This window comes from Phyllobates terribilis, unplaced genomic scaffold (genome assembly GCF_046119375.1).
Source record: "Phyllobates terribilis strain yellow unplaced genomic scaffold, ASM4611937v1 Scaffold_13__5_contigs__length_258822181, whole genome shotgun sequence".
Taxonomy (NCBI): Eukaryota; Metazoa; Chordata; class Amphibia; order Anura; family Dendrobatidae; genus Phyllobates; species Phyllobates terribilis.
The window spans coordinates 141,457,749-141,477,691 of record NW_027362773.1 but is presented as its reverse complement, the minus strand read 5'-3'; the positions used below and the strand labels follow the sequence as shown (position 1 = coordinate 141,477,691).

The 19,943-nt window shown below is 44.3% G+C and overlaps 1 protein-coding gene across 1 annotated transcript in view; it reads right to left on the bottom strand.

The window, feature by feature from the left end:
• The window catches only part of TH (tyrosine hydroxylase), a 52,405-nt gene extending 34,077 nt beyond the window's left edge, over positions 1-18,328 (bottom strand). The window contains exons 1-5 of the mRNA XM_073658742.1: positions 18,174-18,328; positions 13,754-13,957; positions 6,161-6,335; positions 3,402-3,490; positions 1,654-1,721 (exon numbers count right to left, since the gene is read on the bottom strand). Coding sequence (XP_073514843.1) covers positions 1,654-1,721; positions 3,402-3,490; positions 6,161-6,335; positions 13,754-13,957; positions 18,174-18,263 — 626 coding nt within the window. The 5' untranslated portion in view covers positions 18,264-18,328. The remainder of the gene's footprint in view (positions 1-1,653; positions 1,722-3,401; positions 3,491-6,160; positions 6,336-13,753; positions 13,958-18,173) is intronic.
• Positions 18,329-19,943: the final 1,615 nt, after the last annotated feature.

The window sequence follows — 19,943 nt, the reverse complement described above, 5'->3', positions numbered from 1 at the left end:
TTAGAGAGATGTGGCGCCCAGGGGATGGGGACTACTCGGCGCCCGAGCCTTAATGCCTGGTCTTGGGGCTTGGGGGGATGTCGCGGTGGTCGGCTCCCGGGTCTCTCTTAAAAAAAGGGGAAAATAAAATGTCAAAGTTCGTGACGCCAGCTGTGGTGTCTGGTGAGGATCACCAGCGCTGCGGCAGTCCACTGAGGCCGGTGTTACGGCAGCGTTGATGGTGTAGCTCCCCACAGGTGGAGCTAGGGCTCAGGGCAGCGATGTTTGACGAGGTGCACGATATGGCGGTGACCCAGCTGGGCCCAAGGAAGGACAGGGGACACACACACACGGTTTGCTTCTGTACCTTTTACTGGTGGAAATGCAGGTACCGTCCGGAGCACTGTAGGGTGAGGGGTGAACTGCAGGACTCTCCCCAGTGAGCAGGTGTAGGGCCTCCTGTTTCTTCGTCGCTTAGTGTTAGTCTCTGCCCTGCCTGGAGCTAGGCCTAACTTAGTCTCTGTTCTGCACCAGCTGATCCTGTGGTAGGGCCTTCTGTTGGAGTACACACTCCCTGGTATATGGGGCCTCGGTAACTCCTGACCCTGGTATAACAGTCAGCGTTTGGTATTCCTGGGACAAGTAATTCACCAGGGGTTCTGGCCGTCTTCCGCAGGGTGTAAAGAATCCCTGCAGAGTCGGACCCAGTGTCCGGTATATGGTTTCTGGGGTGAGTGGTAAAGCTCCTCTGCCCCCAATGCTACTCACTCCTCTAGCCTTCGGCCTACTCGGGCCCTCACTAGGCTATACACACTGGCAGTTACGTGGCTGCCTCTTCTGCTACTCTCTGAGCGTCAGCAACGCTCCTAGCTCACTTAACTCGAGCTGCTTGAGTCTGACTGAGCTCCACTGCAGACTGACCTGTTTCTCTGTGTCTCACTCTGCAGGAACTGGCTGTGGACTCCAGACTGTTCTGTCTCCACTCACTTCCTGAGGAGAACTCACTCACAGACTCTCTCCTTCTGTGTCTGAGCAGAAACTGCTGAATCACTGAGCTGCCTAGCTCCACCATCCCTATTTATATCCCTATCCGGGCTCCCTCTGGTGGTCTGAGGTGGAAGGTGGAGGTGTGTGTATGCTGTGAGGGCCTCTTGTGGAGAAAACCTGAAATGCACCCGTCCAGGATCTGTGGCTCCATGCGCAGCAGGGCGTCACATTAGGATAAGACCCTATTGAGCTCTTGTTTTTTTATCTAAAGGAGGAAACCCAACATTTGGTGACGTCCATCGCTTCCGGACTTTAGACAGTCATTGTCTGCAAAGGATTCTCTATAAACTATTAAATATGAACATTTTATTTATGATAAAGTTAATTTGTCCAATTACTTTTGAGCCCCTGAAATGAGGAGGCTTTGTAGAAAAACTATTGCAATTCCTAAACGTCTCATGGGATATTTTTGTTCAACCCCTTTAATTAAACCTGAAAGTTGTATCTTCCATTATAATCTCAGTTGTTTCATTTTACATCCAAATAGTGGCGTGCAAAGCCCAAACCACCAAGATTCGGTCACTGTCCGAATATTTCTGGACCTAACTGTATACTGCCATATGTGTCTTCTATATGATTCTAAATCAGATTTGTCCATTCAGTATCCGTTCAGTATAATCATCTTACTGCCTGTAGGAGAAGGCAATGTCAGCAATCATCTTCCTCCTTTTACGATACTCCTGGTCAGAGAAACCCTGAATAAGGGAGACAAGGAACCAATAATTAATAGTACTAGTGGACCCAGCCTCTCTACTGACTGAGTAAATTCTCCGAATGCTTTAAAGAAAAATTAATAAACTGTTAAAACAGGTAGAATTAAATTCTTATAAATGATTGGCTTGTCCCATGACGACATAAGAATATATCAGCTCATTTGGAAGTCAGAGCGGTTAATGCTTTCCTCTAGCCAAAGCTTAGAGTCATTGTAAAAAGTTGCTACAATGCTGGAAGACTCGATTCAGGGTCATATTACATGGTCAATCACATACTTCAATGACCGCTCAATGCACAGTATTCCAAATTTTTGCCTTTGGAATGTGAAGTCCAGCTAAGGACTGGGTAAGCTGCAGCCAGAAAAAGCACAAAAAGGTGTAAAATATCCCAGCCCATCCTCCCTCAATCCCATTTTTTTCTTTGCTCTTGTACTATCTAAGAAAATCTAAGTAATATATACATTTTGTAAGGTCTCTCTCATTGTCTTGCATGTGGCTGTAAGACAACTGGCTGCAGCAGGAGCCTCTCCCTCAACCTTGTGTGAAGCAGGACAAAAGATAGCTAAGCCCCATCCCCTTGTATAAGGTGGTGTGGCCTCAAACATCTGCCATCCAAAGGAGGAACTGATCTGCAGGAGAATAACCTCTGTGTTCTCTGCAGGATTTTTACATGACTAATTTCTACAAGACCGATCATACAAAAAATGCTGCAGATTGTCATAGAATAAAGGCATCTATATTTCTTAGCGTCACCAGATTTCACAATACAAACTGCAAACATCATAAATAGATATCTTGGAATTGATGAGGCTGGTGTACTTACTTTAAAAATTCATCTGAGAACAGCTTTAGACAACTGGGTTCATTTTACATTGGAGCTCCAGGTTCATGACTACATCAGGGGTTCATTTTGAATCACCAAAATACAGTATTCAGATGGAACCCCTAACAGAGCCATTAAGTACAATGTGGCAAACGTCAGCAATTTTTTTACTCCACTAGCCCTCATTCCTGACAGTGTCTTTTTAGCCAGACACATTATGCTGGCTTCTGCAGTAATTTCTTTGTTTTCTTGTATGAAAAGAATCTGTCAAGAAGTTTTTTGCGCATTCAGATGGGGTCCCTGATGGAGTGTTGAACATGGAGCTGAAACATATGTAAATCCAGCCCTATCCTACTTAAGAGTTTATACTCAATCTCCACCCACCTAGACTTATTGACAGCTCCTCAGTGTCCCTCCTGCTGCTGAGATCTCACGCTGCTCAGCACAAGCTGCAGCTGTCATTCAAGCTAGGTGGTCAGAGGATGAATGCTCCTGTCTCATGAGTTCCTTCATTGCTCAAAAAATGCTCATTTTAATATCAGGATTGTTTAGCCATTCTGGAATAGATTTTCAAAACCAGCCTCATAATGTCCAAGAGATTTGCTTAGGAAATTATGCAGTCTGTATTCTTAGGTCTGGTGATAAATCCGCTAAAATCTATTATAGATTTAGAAAGGTAAAAAGTGAAAAAATACATGATGTACTAGGGTGGTTACTGGGACGGTATTAATATGGGCACCTGGTCATTAGCTATCACCTTTTTCATGTACTTTGAGTTAAAAATCATTAATGATTTCTCTGAAGATTGACAAGTTAACAAAAACAGATATCTAACTTACCGGATGTTCCAAGTCTAGATCTGGATCGAACTTAGTTTCCAAGTGGTGACATTTGTCCAGGTCTGCAATTTTAGTAGGAAACCAGTGAACTGTATTATGTCAAAAGAAAGACCTTTATTTAGTAACTCACGAAAGGAGCCATGTTAACGATGGGTTATATAATTCCCTCCTGTCCTAGCAATACTCATACCTTTTTTCTACATATGTATGGCAAGCAGAGTTACTAACTTTTCTTTTTTTAGATTTTCTGGAAAACTTACGGAAAGCCAACGTTTTTATGGACAGATTGGAAAACCATAATAAATCATTAAGATTTTAATTGATATATATCTGCAGCCCATAACTCTGATATAAAGCTGTATTCACTTTTAACTGTAAAATGATAATTATAGCCATAATAATCTGTACAACCTCCTCCAGCTTCAGCATAATCACAGACACATCACATTGTATTGACAGACACAGTAAATACCGGGAAGTGCCGATTTTTACGGAATGTCCAGGAATTTTTAGATGGTTGGAAACCAAGATATCAGTACTGCTAGCAGGCTTTCTCCTAATCCGTACACCAATGGTCCCTAACCTGCAGATCTCCAGATGTTGTAAATCTAATGCTCCCAACCTTCCATGATAGCTTGTGCTAATGGTTGTAGTTTTTCGACAGTCGAACAACTACAAATTGGGGATTACAATCCCGAGCCTTGTGATTGTCTACTATTGTGGACATTATGCATGTTTTTTTTAGCTGAAAAGCTGCCATGTATTCTCTCATGCGAGATAATCAGGACGATTAGGCTAATGACACTCAGCTCAAACTTTGTCAGAGATTGATCCGAGTGTCATCTTACTATGATCCGATTCTTTCTCATGAAAAAATCGTATCACAGATGCGGAGAAGACAGAAAACTTAATTTCTCCATCTTCTCCATTGTTTCTTTGCGTGTACATCGGACTGCACTCAGATGACATCTGAGTGAATTCCGTTGTTTCATTCACACCCATAGACTTATATGGGTGCATGTGATCCGATTATCTATCATTGTTTTCTCATACCAAATTGACATGAGAAAAAAAGGGCTGGTCAACTCGGTAGTGCCCCATATTATAATATTGGGCTAAGTGCTATGCGATAAAACTTCAAAGAACCACTAGGCCTTGTTATACCTTGTGTGAGTGTAGCGTGACGTGGGGCGGTAGTCGTGAGCAAGTGCTCGTGCTTCATGCCCCTGCACGCTACATGAAAACTGAGGTCCTGCCTATGTCTGTGGACTTTGACAATCTCGGCGATACCCCTCTGCAGACCGCATGGTGCCGATGTACTCGGCTGGCCAGGACCAGAGGTTACGAAGATCAGTGAGGGAAACCACAGCTCATAAATAAACATATTTTTACTGAAGAGTAACTTGGTATGAACAATATACAGCAGATAGTAGCCATTTATCTTCAAGGACGTTTCTTTAACAAGCAGCATCTTCGCACACATTTCCTTCTTTCCTGAAAACGCTCTATTTTCCTCGGTTACGTCCTCTACTCTTTGCACAGCCCAGCACACTATTTCGGATTCTTCCCTCATTCCCTATAACGTCACTACAGTCCAGTAAACAAGAGTCCTATACCGAAACCCACATCATTTTCTCCGTAGGAGAATTTTTTCTGCCAATATGGCAGCTACTCAGCTTTCTTTTCTACTGATGCTTCTGGACTACCAAGTGGGGCATTTTTTCTTCATCTTGCTTCATCTTCCCTTTCCGTTCTGTTACCTACTAGCAGACGACTCCGTACCGTCCCGCTAGGCTTCCTGCCCCAGGCTCTGGTACTTCTTCCTTTGCTCTCTTTAATAATTTTGTCCCGACTCTGGACTGCTATTCACTTTCCTTACAGCTTTCCCTTTTCTCTGCTGGGTCTTACTATCTGCTCGGTTATCTCCCTCTAGTCACAGGGACACCCACTTACATGCCATTCTGTTGATTAATCAGACCAGAGGTCTGCTCTAGCTGCAAGTTAGGCCCTATCTGATATTCTGACATGAAACTCTCCACTGTCTCCTCACCTAGCCCCTCCCATTCTAGCCTAGACCCAACTGTTAACCCTACTTATACCTACCAACTAACTGTTGCTGGGCAGAACACAACTTCCTTACCAACAATATAAGTTATTAGACCTACAACACATCATAAATGCTTCACATCACATTACAGATCTTCAAGGGAGACTGTGGGCAACACCTCCACTTCATTACTTGAGCAAGCCCTTAAAAACCTTGGTTCATTTATCTTCTGCAGCCTCTTAGTATCACAGTACATACCTGGCTGCAGAATTCAATTTTTCCATCAGTGAGTTCATCTGAAAGCTTTGGCTCAATCTCAAGGAATTTTATTTCCTTCCCAAAACAATCTTCAAAGCTGATTTCTAACTGAGTCCAATTGTCAGGAGAGGAGAGATCAAATCTACAGACCTGAGCCATCAGATAAACTCTTTTAATAGATTTCATTATAAATGACATCCACTAGTAATTGGGAGCTATAAAATTCATTAGATCAGTCCAGTGCATGCAAAGTTGGAAGCTGCTTTTAGGGTCCCTGTGGCATGGTTGGGCTTCGGTACCACAAGGTGTGGTGAGCTAGCTACATTGTGTGACAGTACCCCACATAGGTCATGGGGTAACATAGTGCTGCACCTTAAGCATGAAGCCCAGGTTTGGGTCTGCCATTCTTATCATGCTTCATATTATGCTATACCCAGGTTTGGTCAGGGCATACCTTTCACTTCTTTAGTGGTCCTTACATCTTCTGATACTCTTCTAATGGAGCTCATTAATGTGTTGAGGTCTGATCGATGAACTTCACAGCGTATAAAGTACTCCAAATCTGAGCTCACTCCAGTTCCCTTCTTTCCAGGTCGGGTCTCCATATGCTGGATTTTGGCTTCAAATGTCTATGAAAATGTCCAATAATTCAAGATATAACTATTCTGGTCAGCAGCATTGTAATATTACAATTACAGTGTATGGAAGTAAAGAAAGAAGAACTCAGTCTTCGCCATAGAAAACAATGAGGCACAATGACCCGAAAGAAGCAACACACCAGGGAGCTTGGGTGAGATGTGGCCTGGGAACTTGGGTGAAAGTTGTTCTTTCTTTATTTTCTCGCTCTCACATCTAGAATATAGCTATTACATATGGGCCAAGTAGGACTCTACAACTGAGGTCATGTATCAACATATACATTGACATGCCAAAAGAAAGTCTGCACGGTAGCTATAGGCACCTGTACAATTTTGCTAGTACAATATATGTTAATACATGTCTTATTGCTTCCTCATTGTTGCTGGGTGTGTGAATGTCAATGGGTGCATGTGCCCACGGTGTTAATTTTCATGGACTGTATTAAAGAATTAACAAAGCACTTTCCTTTGGGCAGTGAATTTAAATACAGGGCTCAGGCAGCAAACTGGATTCAATGATTTTTTTACTGAATTGAACAAAAAACGGACTTTGATCCAGTAAAAAAAAACATAAAATGAATTTATCAATAAATGGATTGTCCAGGCTTGGGACTCAAGTCTGCAGTCACTCTGTACAGTGCTCTCTGTCAGGATTATCCGGTGCCGGTGGCGGGAGTTGGCGAGCGATTGGCTGCAAATGTGTTGTTTGCACACATGCAGCCACATTCCGACTAGACGTGCGTGGCCTTGCACAATACAAGTGAATGAAGGGAGGCTGGACACGTCTAGTCGGAATGTGGATGGAATTATGCAAATCGCATAATTGCGATGACCACCCGGTGACGGTGAAGTGACCGCCGGCAAGGCCGCGCGTTGGTATCTATGATCTGGCCCAGCAAGATCCCCACACACAGACTCTATCTTGATAACCGTATCTTTACTCGTATACATTTTTAACAGCAAAGAAAAACAATAAATGACAACAGTAAATATGCACAGTAATAACGTGTACTGATAAGCTGACCCTCACTGTCCCTACTCACACGTTACCAGTCCTTTACTCCAGAAGGATGTGTCCCCCGTCGCAGGCCTGTCTGTCTTTGCAGGAGGGCGTCCCAGCCGGAGAAAAAAAAACAGGAACAACAAATTTCGCTGAAAGGAGGGAATACTTCGGCCTCTCGCCAGAGGACCCGCTTACAGTCTCTCTGATCCGGATAGCAGCTTTGGTGGATCCCTTATGTAGTCCACACTCCAGTAGCAGGGAGTGTAATAGCAGTATCCCTCAGCAGTGAAGAAGCTGGGGAAGGCTCCGAGGATATGGTGTCAGGTAAAAGAAATCCCGTTGAGAGTCTCTCCTGCGCCACGCACGAGGGCCTGCACACAGTCCTGGCTCTTTTCACAGCCCACAGCAAACTCCTCGCGCGCTTTTTTTTTTCTGCTTCCCACTTTGGTCACGTGACTCTCTAGGGCCGGACACAGGAGGCTCAGTCTTTTGCTCTGTCATCACACCCTGCGCAGGTGCAACCTCTGGCCACAAGGTGGCAACATCATCCTGTGTAATCACTTCTGTAACAGGCTCTATATCAATAATCACCGAACAGCCAGAGCCTGCCAGCTCACTACACGCCCCCCCACTCAAAGGTTGGCAGTCCCTGTCAACGACCGGCTCCAGGGCGGCGATGGCTGTGGATGTGACAGGGGGCGGCTGGGAAGAGGGCCACACATATTGGTCTCTGTAGGACTGTCCTGGAGGTACCCCTGCAGTGGTCCTCATTGTCCGCCTAACGGGTTGGATCCCCTCTCTCCTATCAGTCACCCCACTCTCTTTCCCAGTCGACATGTCAGTAGAGGAGGTAATCGGTTCAAGTGCGTCAGTCGGACGGACAGGGGTAGGCATGCATTCAGTCTCTACATCCCCGGGGTCAGTGTCTCCGACAGTATTAGTGATATCCATCTCTCTAGGTATCACAGTAGGGGAGTCAGGCTGGGAACGGCAGGGGCGCAACATATTACGGTGCAAAGTTCGGATGCTGCCGCTGTCTTCGCCCTGCACTCGATAGACGGGGCCACCGGGGTACGGCTGTTCAATTACTCGATAGACTTCGGTCTCCCACTTGGGCCGGAGTTTCCCTTGCGGCTTCTTTATTCGGACTAGGACCAGTTGACCTACATTCAGTGGGTCTTCTTGTACCGGAAGTGGGTCAGCGTGTACTTGATCCTGAATTTGTCGGCCTACTAGCCGGTAGACAGTCTCCATTCTCTGGCGGTGTGTTTGTAGCCAGGAAGGATAGGTACCACAGGTATCTTCTTCGGAACTAGACAGTTGCAACTCATGGATGTCTTTGCCCGGACGGCCAAAGAGAAGGGTGTATGGGGTGTATCCGGTGACGGAATGGACCTGATTATTATAGGCCCACAGCAGTTCCGGGAGGAATCGAGGCCAGTCGGGCTTTTTGTCTTCAGCCAAAGTCTGGATCAGTTGTAAGAGGGTCCGGTTAAAGCGTTCACACGCGCCATGCCCTTGTGGATGGTAAGGGGTGGTCCTGGACTTCTTGATTCCATACATCCGTTGGAGTTCTTCAATGACTCGCCCTTCGAAACAAGCCCCCTGATCAGAGTGTAGCCGCTCCGGACACCCGTAGACCCGAACGAATTGCTGACAGATGGCCTGTGCAGCTGATTCAGCAGTCTGATCCTTGGTAGCAACAGCGACAGCGAATTTCGTGAAGTGGTCCACCATCACCAGACAGTACTGGTAGCCACTATTCGCCGTTCCGATCAATAGATAGTCCACCATCAACAGCTCGAGGGGCCTCGACGTCTTAATAGTCTGGACGGGGGCACGCTGCTCCGCGGACTTGTGGAATTCACAGGTACGGCATGCTTGACAGACGTTTTCAACCAACTTACGGAGCCCCGGACAAAAAATGAACTGCTGGGTCCACCGGAGGGTCTTGTCTATGCCGAAGTGGCCGTTCCTTCTGTGAGCTTCGCCCACCATCTCATGGGCCAACTGCACCGGGACGACAATCTGCAAACACTCCTCCAGCATATGGGATAAAAGGGCCCTGCGACACAGGACTCCATCTTTCACGATCAGCCGATCCCACTGGGCAAGCAGAGCCAAGGCTCCGGTCGATAGTCGGGCTCTCACTTCGGAGGGCGGTTTCTCTTGTTTATTCACATACTGTTTCAGTAAGACGTGCTCGGGATCTCGATCTTGAAGATTGGTCCATTCTTGCTGGGACAGGGGAGATCCCACTACGGCTTCAATCCCTCCTACCGCATACTGGCAGCTATCTTCTATTTGCTTTGCGAGCCGGGCAAAGTCAGGCATCTCATCTTCCTCCAACTCTTCATCCCGGTCCCCCACTGGCGGGGATGATGTCACTCTAGACAGGCTGTCAGCATTCTGATTCTCATTCCCCGCTCTGTATTTAATTTTGTACTGGAATCTAGAGAGCCTGGCCATCCAGCGCTGTTCCATTGCCCCTAGTTTGGCATTCTCTAGGTGGGTGTTAAGGGGTAAGGAAATGACTGTCTCTTTTTCAGCGGGCAAAGTAATCCGGGTACGGCGTGGCACCGTAATGGCGGCTAGGGGTAGTTGTTCCTCTGCCATCTGTTGAAGTCCAACGGTCCGGATTACGCGCTGGAACGCCAGACGAGTAGGCTTATGTTTGGTGACTTTCTGCCAGTATTTGGGTCCTTTTCTTGTCAACAGCATAAGATCCAGGTCTTTCAAAATGTTCATTCCAACTATCACTGGGGTTTCGGAGCCGAAACCTTCCTTGACGATGACGATCCCTCGTTTCCCTAAGTCCTGTCCGCAGGCCTTTGTGTCCATCCAAGCAACTCCGGTCACTGGAATGGGTAGATTATTAGCCGCAATAATCTTAATGGCGGTGTCTGGGTCACGAGCAGTTCTTGGTTTGAGGTAATTTTCATAAAACTGTTCAGAGATCGTGGTCACTTGTGACCCGGTGTCCATCAGTCCCTGTACGGCAATTCCTTCCAGGACAACTTCAAGTGTCGGGCTATTCGAGGCAAGAGCACTCCGCCATCGGCTCTGTTTTTCCACACCCCTCTCCTTGGCCTCCCCTGCTGCGTGAGCCTTAGCTGCAGGGGTGTCTAGTTTAACGGCGGCCATTGTGGTGAGGCCCGGCGTGGTAGCTCTGCTTGTGGATATGGCTGGGGTTCCATTCGCTGGTCTGATCGAAATTCCCTTCGCTGGGGTGACTGAGGGTTTGTTTGTTGGAGTGACGGAGGTTGTTGCGGAGGGAAGTGTTGAGGACAACGATTTGCCCTATGGCGAGGATCACCGCATGACCAACACTGTCCCACGGGACGACTAGGCTGTCTTCGCTGGTCTCCCTGTCGGTCTAATGTTAACTGTAATATCTGTTTCTGTAAGTATGCTACCATCTGTTTCAGGTCTTCCGTGTCACTGTTCGGATTTTTAATGTCAGATATGGATCTGCACGCAGCACCTTGAATCCCCACATCCATGACGGGTCCCCTTGAACGTTCTATGGCTTCCTGTTTGACTTCAGCAAAAGTAAGAGCCGGCATCATCCGGATCAAGTCCTGTAACGTGCGGTTAAGATACTGGTCTCTCAGTCCTATTACAAATTGGTCTCTCAGTACCAGGTCACGAGGAGCCATACCAGCTAGTTGCTCCCCTTTTCCACAGGTTTGTTCAAGGAGTACCTGAAGGGCGTTCGCATATTGGGGAATATCCTCCCATTCTAGCTGCATCCGTCTAAAGAACATGTGTCGCAGTGTTCCCTGGTATGTGGTCGGCCCATAGCTGTTCTCCAGCACCCGCACCAAATCATCTACTGTACGCTGGCCCCTGACCGTCTCCAGTCTGACTGTCGTCCATGCCTCCCCCTCTAGCGTCAGTACCGCCATTTCTGCCAAGGTCTTAGGGTCAATATTATACATTTCCCCCAGTATCCGGACTTGTTCCGCCCACTCTGGTACAGGGTAGTTTCGTCCACCAAATTTCCTGACCTGATTCACAATAGACACCGGCGGGGCTTTCTGACTGTACACGTGGCCTGGGTGGGAATCTTGTTGGTCACAGATCCTGCCGACTACGCCAGATGAAGTGACCGCGGGCAAGGCCGCGCATTGGTATCTATAATCTGGCCCAGCAAGATCCCCACACACAGACTCTATCTTGATAACCGTATCTTTACTTGTATACATTTTTAACAGCAAAGAAAAACAATAAATGACAACAGTAAATATGCACAGTAATAACGTGTACTGATAAGCTGACCCTCACTGTCCCTACTCACACGTTACCAGTCCTTTACTCCAGAAGGATGTGTCCCCCGTCGCAGGCCTGTCTGTCTTTGCAGGAAGGCGTCCCAGCCGGAGAAAAAAAACAGGAACAACAAATTACGCTGAAAGGAGGGAATACTTCGGCCTCTCGCCAGAGGACCCGCTTACAGTCTCTCTGATCCGGATAGCAGCTTTGGTGGATCCCTTATGTAGTCCACACTCCAGTAGCAGGGAGTGTAATAGCAGTATCCCTCAGCAGTGAAGAAGCTGGGGAAGGCCCCGAGGATATGGTGTCAGGTAAAAGAAATCCCGTTGAGAGTCTCTCCTGCGCCACGCACGAGGGCCTGCACACAGTCCTGGCTCTTTTCACAGACCACAGCAAACTCCTCGCGCGCTTTTTTTTTCTGCTTCCCACTTTGGTCACGTGACTCTCTAGGGCCGGACACAGGAGGCTCAGTCTTTTGCTCTGTCATCACACCCTGCGCAGGTGCAACCTCTGGCCACAAGGTGGCAACATCATCCTGTGTAATCACTTCTGTAACAGGCTCTATATCAATAATCACCGAACAGCCAGAGCCTGCCAGCTCACTACAACGGTATCAGAGAATCCTGACAACACGCACTGTGTGCGCTGTGAGGATTCACAAATCTGCAGTCATATAGAGTGATCGCAGATTTGAGCCCCAAGTCTGGACAACCCATTTAGAATGAACCCCCTCCAAGCCACATATATGGGCATGCAGATCTTTGAAATAAAAATTTATTGACACCTTTATATCTTCTATCTGTGGCAGCATTCCTGAGTAATTACCATTTTTATTCATATGCAAATAAAGAGTGAAATTCAATGGGAGTGACTGAGCACTTCCCTAGCCACTGCCTCCAGACTTGCTTCCTCTCCCAATATTAGCCTTTTTAGCTTGACTAATAACTCACTACCTGTGTGATGTCAGATACAAGGAAAGGAAGTCAGAAAGTAAACTATAAATCAAAGTGGTTGATACTGTGAGGGGAAACAACTCTGGGAGGCACAGAGGCTTTTTAAGTGCTCTGCCATGCCCGGAGCACTTAACACCTCATATGAATATGAATGAAAATGTTAATTTCTCAGGAATGCAGCAACAGTTAGAATATATAAAGGTGTTGATGAATTTTTATTTCTAACATCTACATGCCCAAATATGCTGGTTTGGGGAAAGGGATTTGATCTTACTGACAGATTACATTTAATATTCAAAAAAACCTCATATTATTTTGGCAAAGTATTTGGGACCAGCGAGGGCTAATGTTACCCACACTTAAAGATATCAGTTGCCCAGGAACAAAAACTAACACTTATTGGCACTGGAGCTTGGATTATTAGATTTTTAGGTGGTTTATTTCACAATGTACAATGGTTTAGGAAGGAGGTCACCAGTAATGAACTTATCTTTCCCCCATTAGAATTTTTTTTAACCTAACCCCAAATAAGCCTATGTTATAAAATATTCTGCATTTAGGACAAGAAGAGAAGTTAATTATTTTCTAAAGCCAAGCGCTACAGAAGGCAAGGGTTAATAGAGCCAGTCATATTGTGCGGGTGCTTGAGGCAGTGAGATGCTGCTCCTCCTGCCCTATTTGTGTGGCAGGTATCTGCACATCAATGCATTACCACTAATGTGACAGCGCTGATCGCATTACCACAGCGGGGGCAGCAGCAGATAGCTGGCACATCCACAGCCAAATTACATTACCACTGTCTGTCTCCCAATCCCAGCCAGAGGGCTCATCACAGAGCATCTCATGGACAACACGGAGCATCTTCCACTCCAAGTGTCACATCCCATACTCCGAGCATAGGGGAGAGCAGCACATGAGCGCCCACCTCGCCAATCACCGAGGCTATGGGACCTGTTTTTGAAGATAACTGTTCCATTAGTAACTCGATGATGAAAATATAGAAAGGTCAATTAAATTTAATATCAAAAATAATCTAGATCTCAGCCATGATAAAGTTATTATCAAGTCGTTCTTCATTTCTAGTGCACAGAAGTAAGAAAATATAGGACTGATATGGATGCTCAATGGCAATACGACTATTATAGGGTGATTTAATTCTTTTATTATTTGACAGTTCTTACCTCAAACACTTTCAGAGTGCGGGATAAGGAAGATGGCTTGTTTCCTTTAAGAGAGAAGAGAAGGTTGACGATGGCCTTTCCATCCTTCTCCTCAAATACCAGGGGGTCAGTGCACTCTCCAGCCTCCGCAGCCGCTGCCGCAGCCTCGCGTTCCTTCCGGGCATCTTCTATTAAACTCTGCCTTCTGCCCAAGAAGCGTGGGGACTGTAAAGGTAGACGTCACAGTCAGTGACAGGATTTAGAAAGGTCTAGACATCATCATCCCGTGAAAATTCCCTAAGAAATAATGGCTGACGATAGCTTCAAACACATTTCATGGTGACCTTCCAACCATGGATCCACTCACTGAAAATAATTACAGTTGGGGGGTCCTTTTTTTTCCCAACATGAAGATACATGGATTTCTTCCTCTGGATCATCACTGTAGTACAATAGGTGGATGTGTGCCTTTTTCCATTCTACGTTACTAGATTTTCTTCTTGGACCTTGAGGTGACACAGACGCCCCCATTCCACATTTATAAACATAGTCTTCTTCATTAGTATAAAATCCTCATCCCACTGGTAAAATGATAACATCGTGTTCCCCACCACTGTCTTAATCCACAATATCAGTAACTAAAGTATTACTTTACAATAGGGCCACAGACTTTGTTATTCCGCACTTTATGTTCCCCCATGTTCTTCTAGGACATGCCCTTTTACCAAATATTATCCCATGGCAGGTGTACTTACCTAAAGGACCCTTTTATAATGTCATAAAGTTATGTTCAAACTGAGTTATTTTAGTATTTTAGAAGTAACAAAATACTGAACATGTGCACAGCTATGTTGTTTTTTACATTGCTGTGCAATGCTGTGTGTGTTTTCTCTCATCCGAGAGAATCGGGCAGATTATGCTAATCACACTCTGATCAGAGTTTGATCATAGTGTGATCCGATTTTCTCGAATGAGAAGAAGATGGAAAAGAAATGTCCACATCATCTCCATTCTGTGAGTCTGTGAAAATCGGACTGCACTCAGATGTCATCCGAGTGCACTCCGATATTTTCCAAGGACTCATCGACTTGCATGAATGAGTGCGATCTGATAATCGGATCTAACTCGGACATACAGTGATTTTTTTCTCAGATCGGCTCTGCCTGAAGAAAAAAATGGATATGTGTGTGGCTCCATAGACCAACATTGGTCTGACTGCGATCAGATGTTTTGTTAGATTGCACTCGGAACCGAAAATACAGTCATGTACACGAGCCTTTATGTCTGTTTATTTAGGCAGTTTTTTGGTGATTTTTCAGGCAGATTCCAGACGGAGTCTACTTGAAAAAGGCTCTGTTTGCACAGTCGTTTTGAGACTTGGAGGCGGATTGGAGAGATTCCTCTTAGTTTCTCCTCCAAAAACTCCATGCGCACTTAGCCTTAAATAGTATTTCGGGTTTATCAACATAGAGTCTCCTTTAGGCAAATATATTTGTAAGGGCTATATCGTATGAACATATATTGTTTGCCCAATACAAAGACTTTTAATCCGGTGATGGACATATTGCACATAAAAAGTGTATTTTCACTGAGGGCAAGTTTCCATAATGTCATCATGCAGAAAAGATTACTTCTAGTACCATGTACTAGGGCCCCAAAAAAATATCAAATTCTGACTGTTTAGGAACAAATGTGACAACTTCTAACATTGTATTGCTCTTCTCATTGTTGACTAAATGAACTTACAGAACTATTGGGAGATTTCTGGATTCTTTCAAGAAAGGAAATTTATAAAAAAAAAATAAGAATTGGGAATGTTATATGTTTAGACAGCGAATTGGGAGAACAATCCAGAATTGCAGAAAAAAAAAGTTCTTGAAATATGGTCCTCGCCAAAAAGAGGGTCAATGAGGTATGACTTTTCCACTGACCCCCTCTCCATGCTGCTGTGAATGCAGAGGTGGTCGCTTATGTGCATGTCTCTATATTCATACTATTAGGGTTCCAAAACTTTCCAAAAAAAGTTGTGTGGTTGTTTTGTGCAGCCTCCTCTCAATTCACAGAGTTTGTAAGAGGGAGAGAGTGCCAGGGATGGGTCCCTCATCTATCAAACATCTATGGCATATCCAAAGAACACTTTCTAGTTTTGAGGTTTTAGTGTCTTAATATTTACCCTCACATCTTAAGGATCCCCTAACACAAAACTCTTATACCTAATATTAGACCTCAGTTAACTTGATATAGTAAAGGCCAACTAGCATCAAAGCTGTGCTGCATTTAGGAACTTCTCCAGTTTGGGAAACAACAAAGATCCATTTGCCCGGATGGGATCTAATCGTAAATTCTAATTTCCTCCCACACTCTAAATTATCAGTTAGCTTAGTTGGTTACCAACATATTAAAAATTGAGAGTCCTCAGTGGTTGATAAAAGGTTATTTAAAAGGACTCAACCACTGAGGACTCAACCACTGAGGTACCAACCACTGGGGACTCAATCACTGAGGACTCAATCACTGAGGACTCAACCACTTAGGAATCAACCACTTAGGACTCAACCACTTAGGACTCAACCACTGAGGTCTCAACCACTGAGGTATCAAACTCAGTGGTTGATACCTCAGTGGTTGAGACCTCAGTGGTTGATACCTCAGTGTTTGAGTCCTCAGTGGTTGAGTCTTCAGTGGTTGATACCTCAGTGGTTGATACCTCAGTGGTTGAGTCCTCAGTGGTTGATACCTCAGTGGTTGAGTCCTCAGTGGTTGAGACCTCAGTGATTGATACCTCAGTGGTTGAGTCCTCAGTGGTTGATACCTCAGTGGTTGAGTCCTCAGTGGTTGATACCTCAGTGGTTGAGTCCTCAGTGGTTGATACCTCAGTGGTTGAGTCCTCAGTGGTTGATACCTCAGTGGTTGAGTCCTCAGTGGTTGATACCTTTTAATGAATCTTTTATCAACCACTGAGGACTCTCAAATTTTCATATTTTTCTATCTACTGGTTAATACGGTTGGTACAGAGATATGTATTTTTACTGTATCAAATCGGTTACCAAAGAAATTTTAATTAGGCTAAGTTCACATTAGCATATAAAATGTTGTCCGATTTTCATCCAGAAAAAAAACGACCATTTTCATCTCAATACTCATCCTTATGGCATCAGTATGGCATCCAGTTTTATATATTAGTATCTATTAAAATTTACAGGACCAAATACAATTTCCTATATTAAAGAATGTATCTCTAAAAATCAGATGTTATATGACTGATCCCTATGGGATCTGATTTTTTTGCGAGTCCACAGACTTGAATAGGCGAGTCTCTCCGACATACGGAAAAACTGATCTTTTTCACACAAAGACTCGGTCCATGAAAAAAAAACCTCATCTGAACAGCCCCATGAATAACATTGGTCTTAGAGCTGTCCGTGTGGTCATTTTTGCCACGTTCAGCACTTGGACCAAAAATACAGTCGTGTGAACTTGGCTTTAAAGTAATTGTGCGCCAAGTGGACGCTATGTGACCTAAGAAAATTGTGCTACAAAGTTACCATAGCAAAAATTACAGCAGTTGTATATCTGTGATTGGTACTGTATAAGGTCATTTATAACCTTTTATTCCCAAACAGAAAAAAAAGAGTCAAATTAGAGTTTTTTCCTGATTTTTAGCCGCTGTGTAACTGTAGCCTTATGGGGAAATAATGACGCTCCTATTGCACCAACATTTTGGGATGAGCTACTTTGTAATTAGCATTTTCCGGTTCATTACTATATGTATTTATCAAGCCAAATATTATAAAGCAACACAAATATTTCAGACTTAGAACGTAAGTTTCTTATTATACTTATTAACCAGTGAATAGACTTTTCATACACACAGCAATTTTTTTTTTTGCTTACAGCGAATGTTTAGGACTAGAGAAACGCATGGCAGCTTCTCTACCAGATTGTATTGTATCCAAATTCAGTTGCAGTACCAGACGCAACCCAAGGACAGATGTGGCGCTGTTTTTTTTTTTTGTAAGAAAACAGCTATTTTTCTCTAATCCTGCATAACCGTCTTGATGGAAAACATTTTAATATTATTTTATATGTGCAAATTTGACCTGATAAAACTGATCATGGAAAATTATGTGTTTCCATATATAATGTTGAAGCATAAATGGACATGATATGTCAGTGCCAAATCCATACAGATGAAAAAAACCTTACTCTGTCATTATGGACCTCATTAATAATGATCAGGGGTGCATTTCATCATAGATCATGTTATATCAATATATAAGTGTATAACATTTTACATTTGACTACAACTACAAACTACTGGGACAGTACATGCAGGCATAAAAAAAGAAGGAAAAGTAAAAGCAAACTGTAATATAAGTTACATATACAAAGTGGAAGACTACGCTGACCACAAAAAGTAGGGTTAGATTCTTCTTCTTACCAGAATAGCCTCAGCCTGTTTGGGATCAAGCTCCGAAACAGCCCTTCTGAAGCTCTTCCCGGCAGATCCGGAGATGTTTGGTGTAGGCATCACTACTCTTTGTAGAAGTGCGTTCCCAGCACCTGCTCCAAGCCCAGGCTTTTATAGTGCAAGTCTGACGTCACTACTCCCCCCCACCACAACATCTCCGGCTGAGGGAGGAGGACGGACAGTGGTCCTTTAGCACATCTCCCTCAGACTCAGACATTGTAACCTGCAGAGCATCACTCGCTTTGTAAGAGTAACCTTCTTATCCAACAACTGCAGACCATCTCCGCAGCAGCTTCTTGATGAATTTTACGACCTTTAGTTCAATGCTAATAATTTATTACAACATGTTTTATCTTGAGAGTTTAGATTTTTTTAGGGTGCAGAAGGAAAGTTAATGCCCCGTATACACATTAGACTTACGATGAGGTTCGGCCGACTTAGTATGTGGGCCGAACCTCAGCCAACACTCAAATGTGTATGGAGACCCTGGACAACTGATCATTGGGGGAGATGTTGATAGGGTATGTCTGATTTTAGACTGCCGATCACGTTGTTCTGCCAGAGATAAGATGCCACCTGACATGTCTGGTGAGTGGTGACACCACTATCATACAGAGCTTCTGTGTAAAATCCTAGAATGTTAGAGTTGGAAGGGACCGCCAGGGTCATCGTGTCCAACCCCCTGCTCAATGCAGGAAAGTATGTACTGGAGAGACGGCCGAGATAGCTGCCGGCCGAACAAGCAGCAGAACAATGTGTATGGTGGGATGAAGTCAAACGCTGAAATTTCAATTTATGGCATACAATAGGCTCTAAACAGCAGATTTATTTGGGTTTTATTTCAAGTTCCTAAATGGTCCAAAAGGAGATGTTCTTCAGCATCAAGGAGAGTAATTAAAACTTATCTTTTAATCAAATAGGATAAAAAAAACTGATAGAATATGCACATATTAAAAAAAATAATAATTACGCATTTCGGGTAGAAAAACCCTTATTCATAGCCTGAAACGCGTAATCATTGTTTTTTTTTAAATATGTGCACATTCTGACAAATTGTTTTATTCTACATGACAAAAGGCTAGGCTTTAACTACTTTCCTTTGGTGCTGGAGAACTTCCCCTTTTGGAGCATTGAAAGCTCTTTGATCTGGAAGCCTAGACCAGTATATATTCCATGCACCAGACCCCGACCACAGACTGTCCGCCCTGGAAGTTTCCTGGGATACATATCTGTAATACAGGAGTGGTAAGCTGAATTGGCGCTTTTTCTATTTATTGCATGGTGCTTGTTAAGGAATCTTGTACTGATGGACTCTTCCTCTAGTGACTCCCGAAAACACACAGGCAGGGGAACTAAGGAGTGGCTCCGTAAGAAACATTTCAAGGTCCTGGAGTGGCCTAGCCAGTCTCCAGACCTGAACCCAATAGAAAATCTTTGGAGGGAGCTGAAACTCAATGTTGCCCAGCGACAGCCCCGAAACCTGAAAGAACTGGAGGAGATCTGTATGGAGGAGTGGGCCAAAATCCCTGCTGCAGTGTGTGCAAACCTGGTCAAGAACTACAGGAAACAAAGGTTTCTGGACCAAATATTATGTTCTGTTTTTCTATTGTATCAAATACTTACTTCATGCAAAAAAATGCAAATTAATTATGTAAAAATCATACAATGTGATTTTCTGGATTTTTTTTAAGATTCTGTCTCTCACAGTTGAAGAGTACCTACGATAAAAATTACAGACCT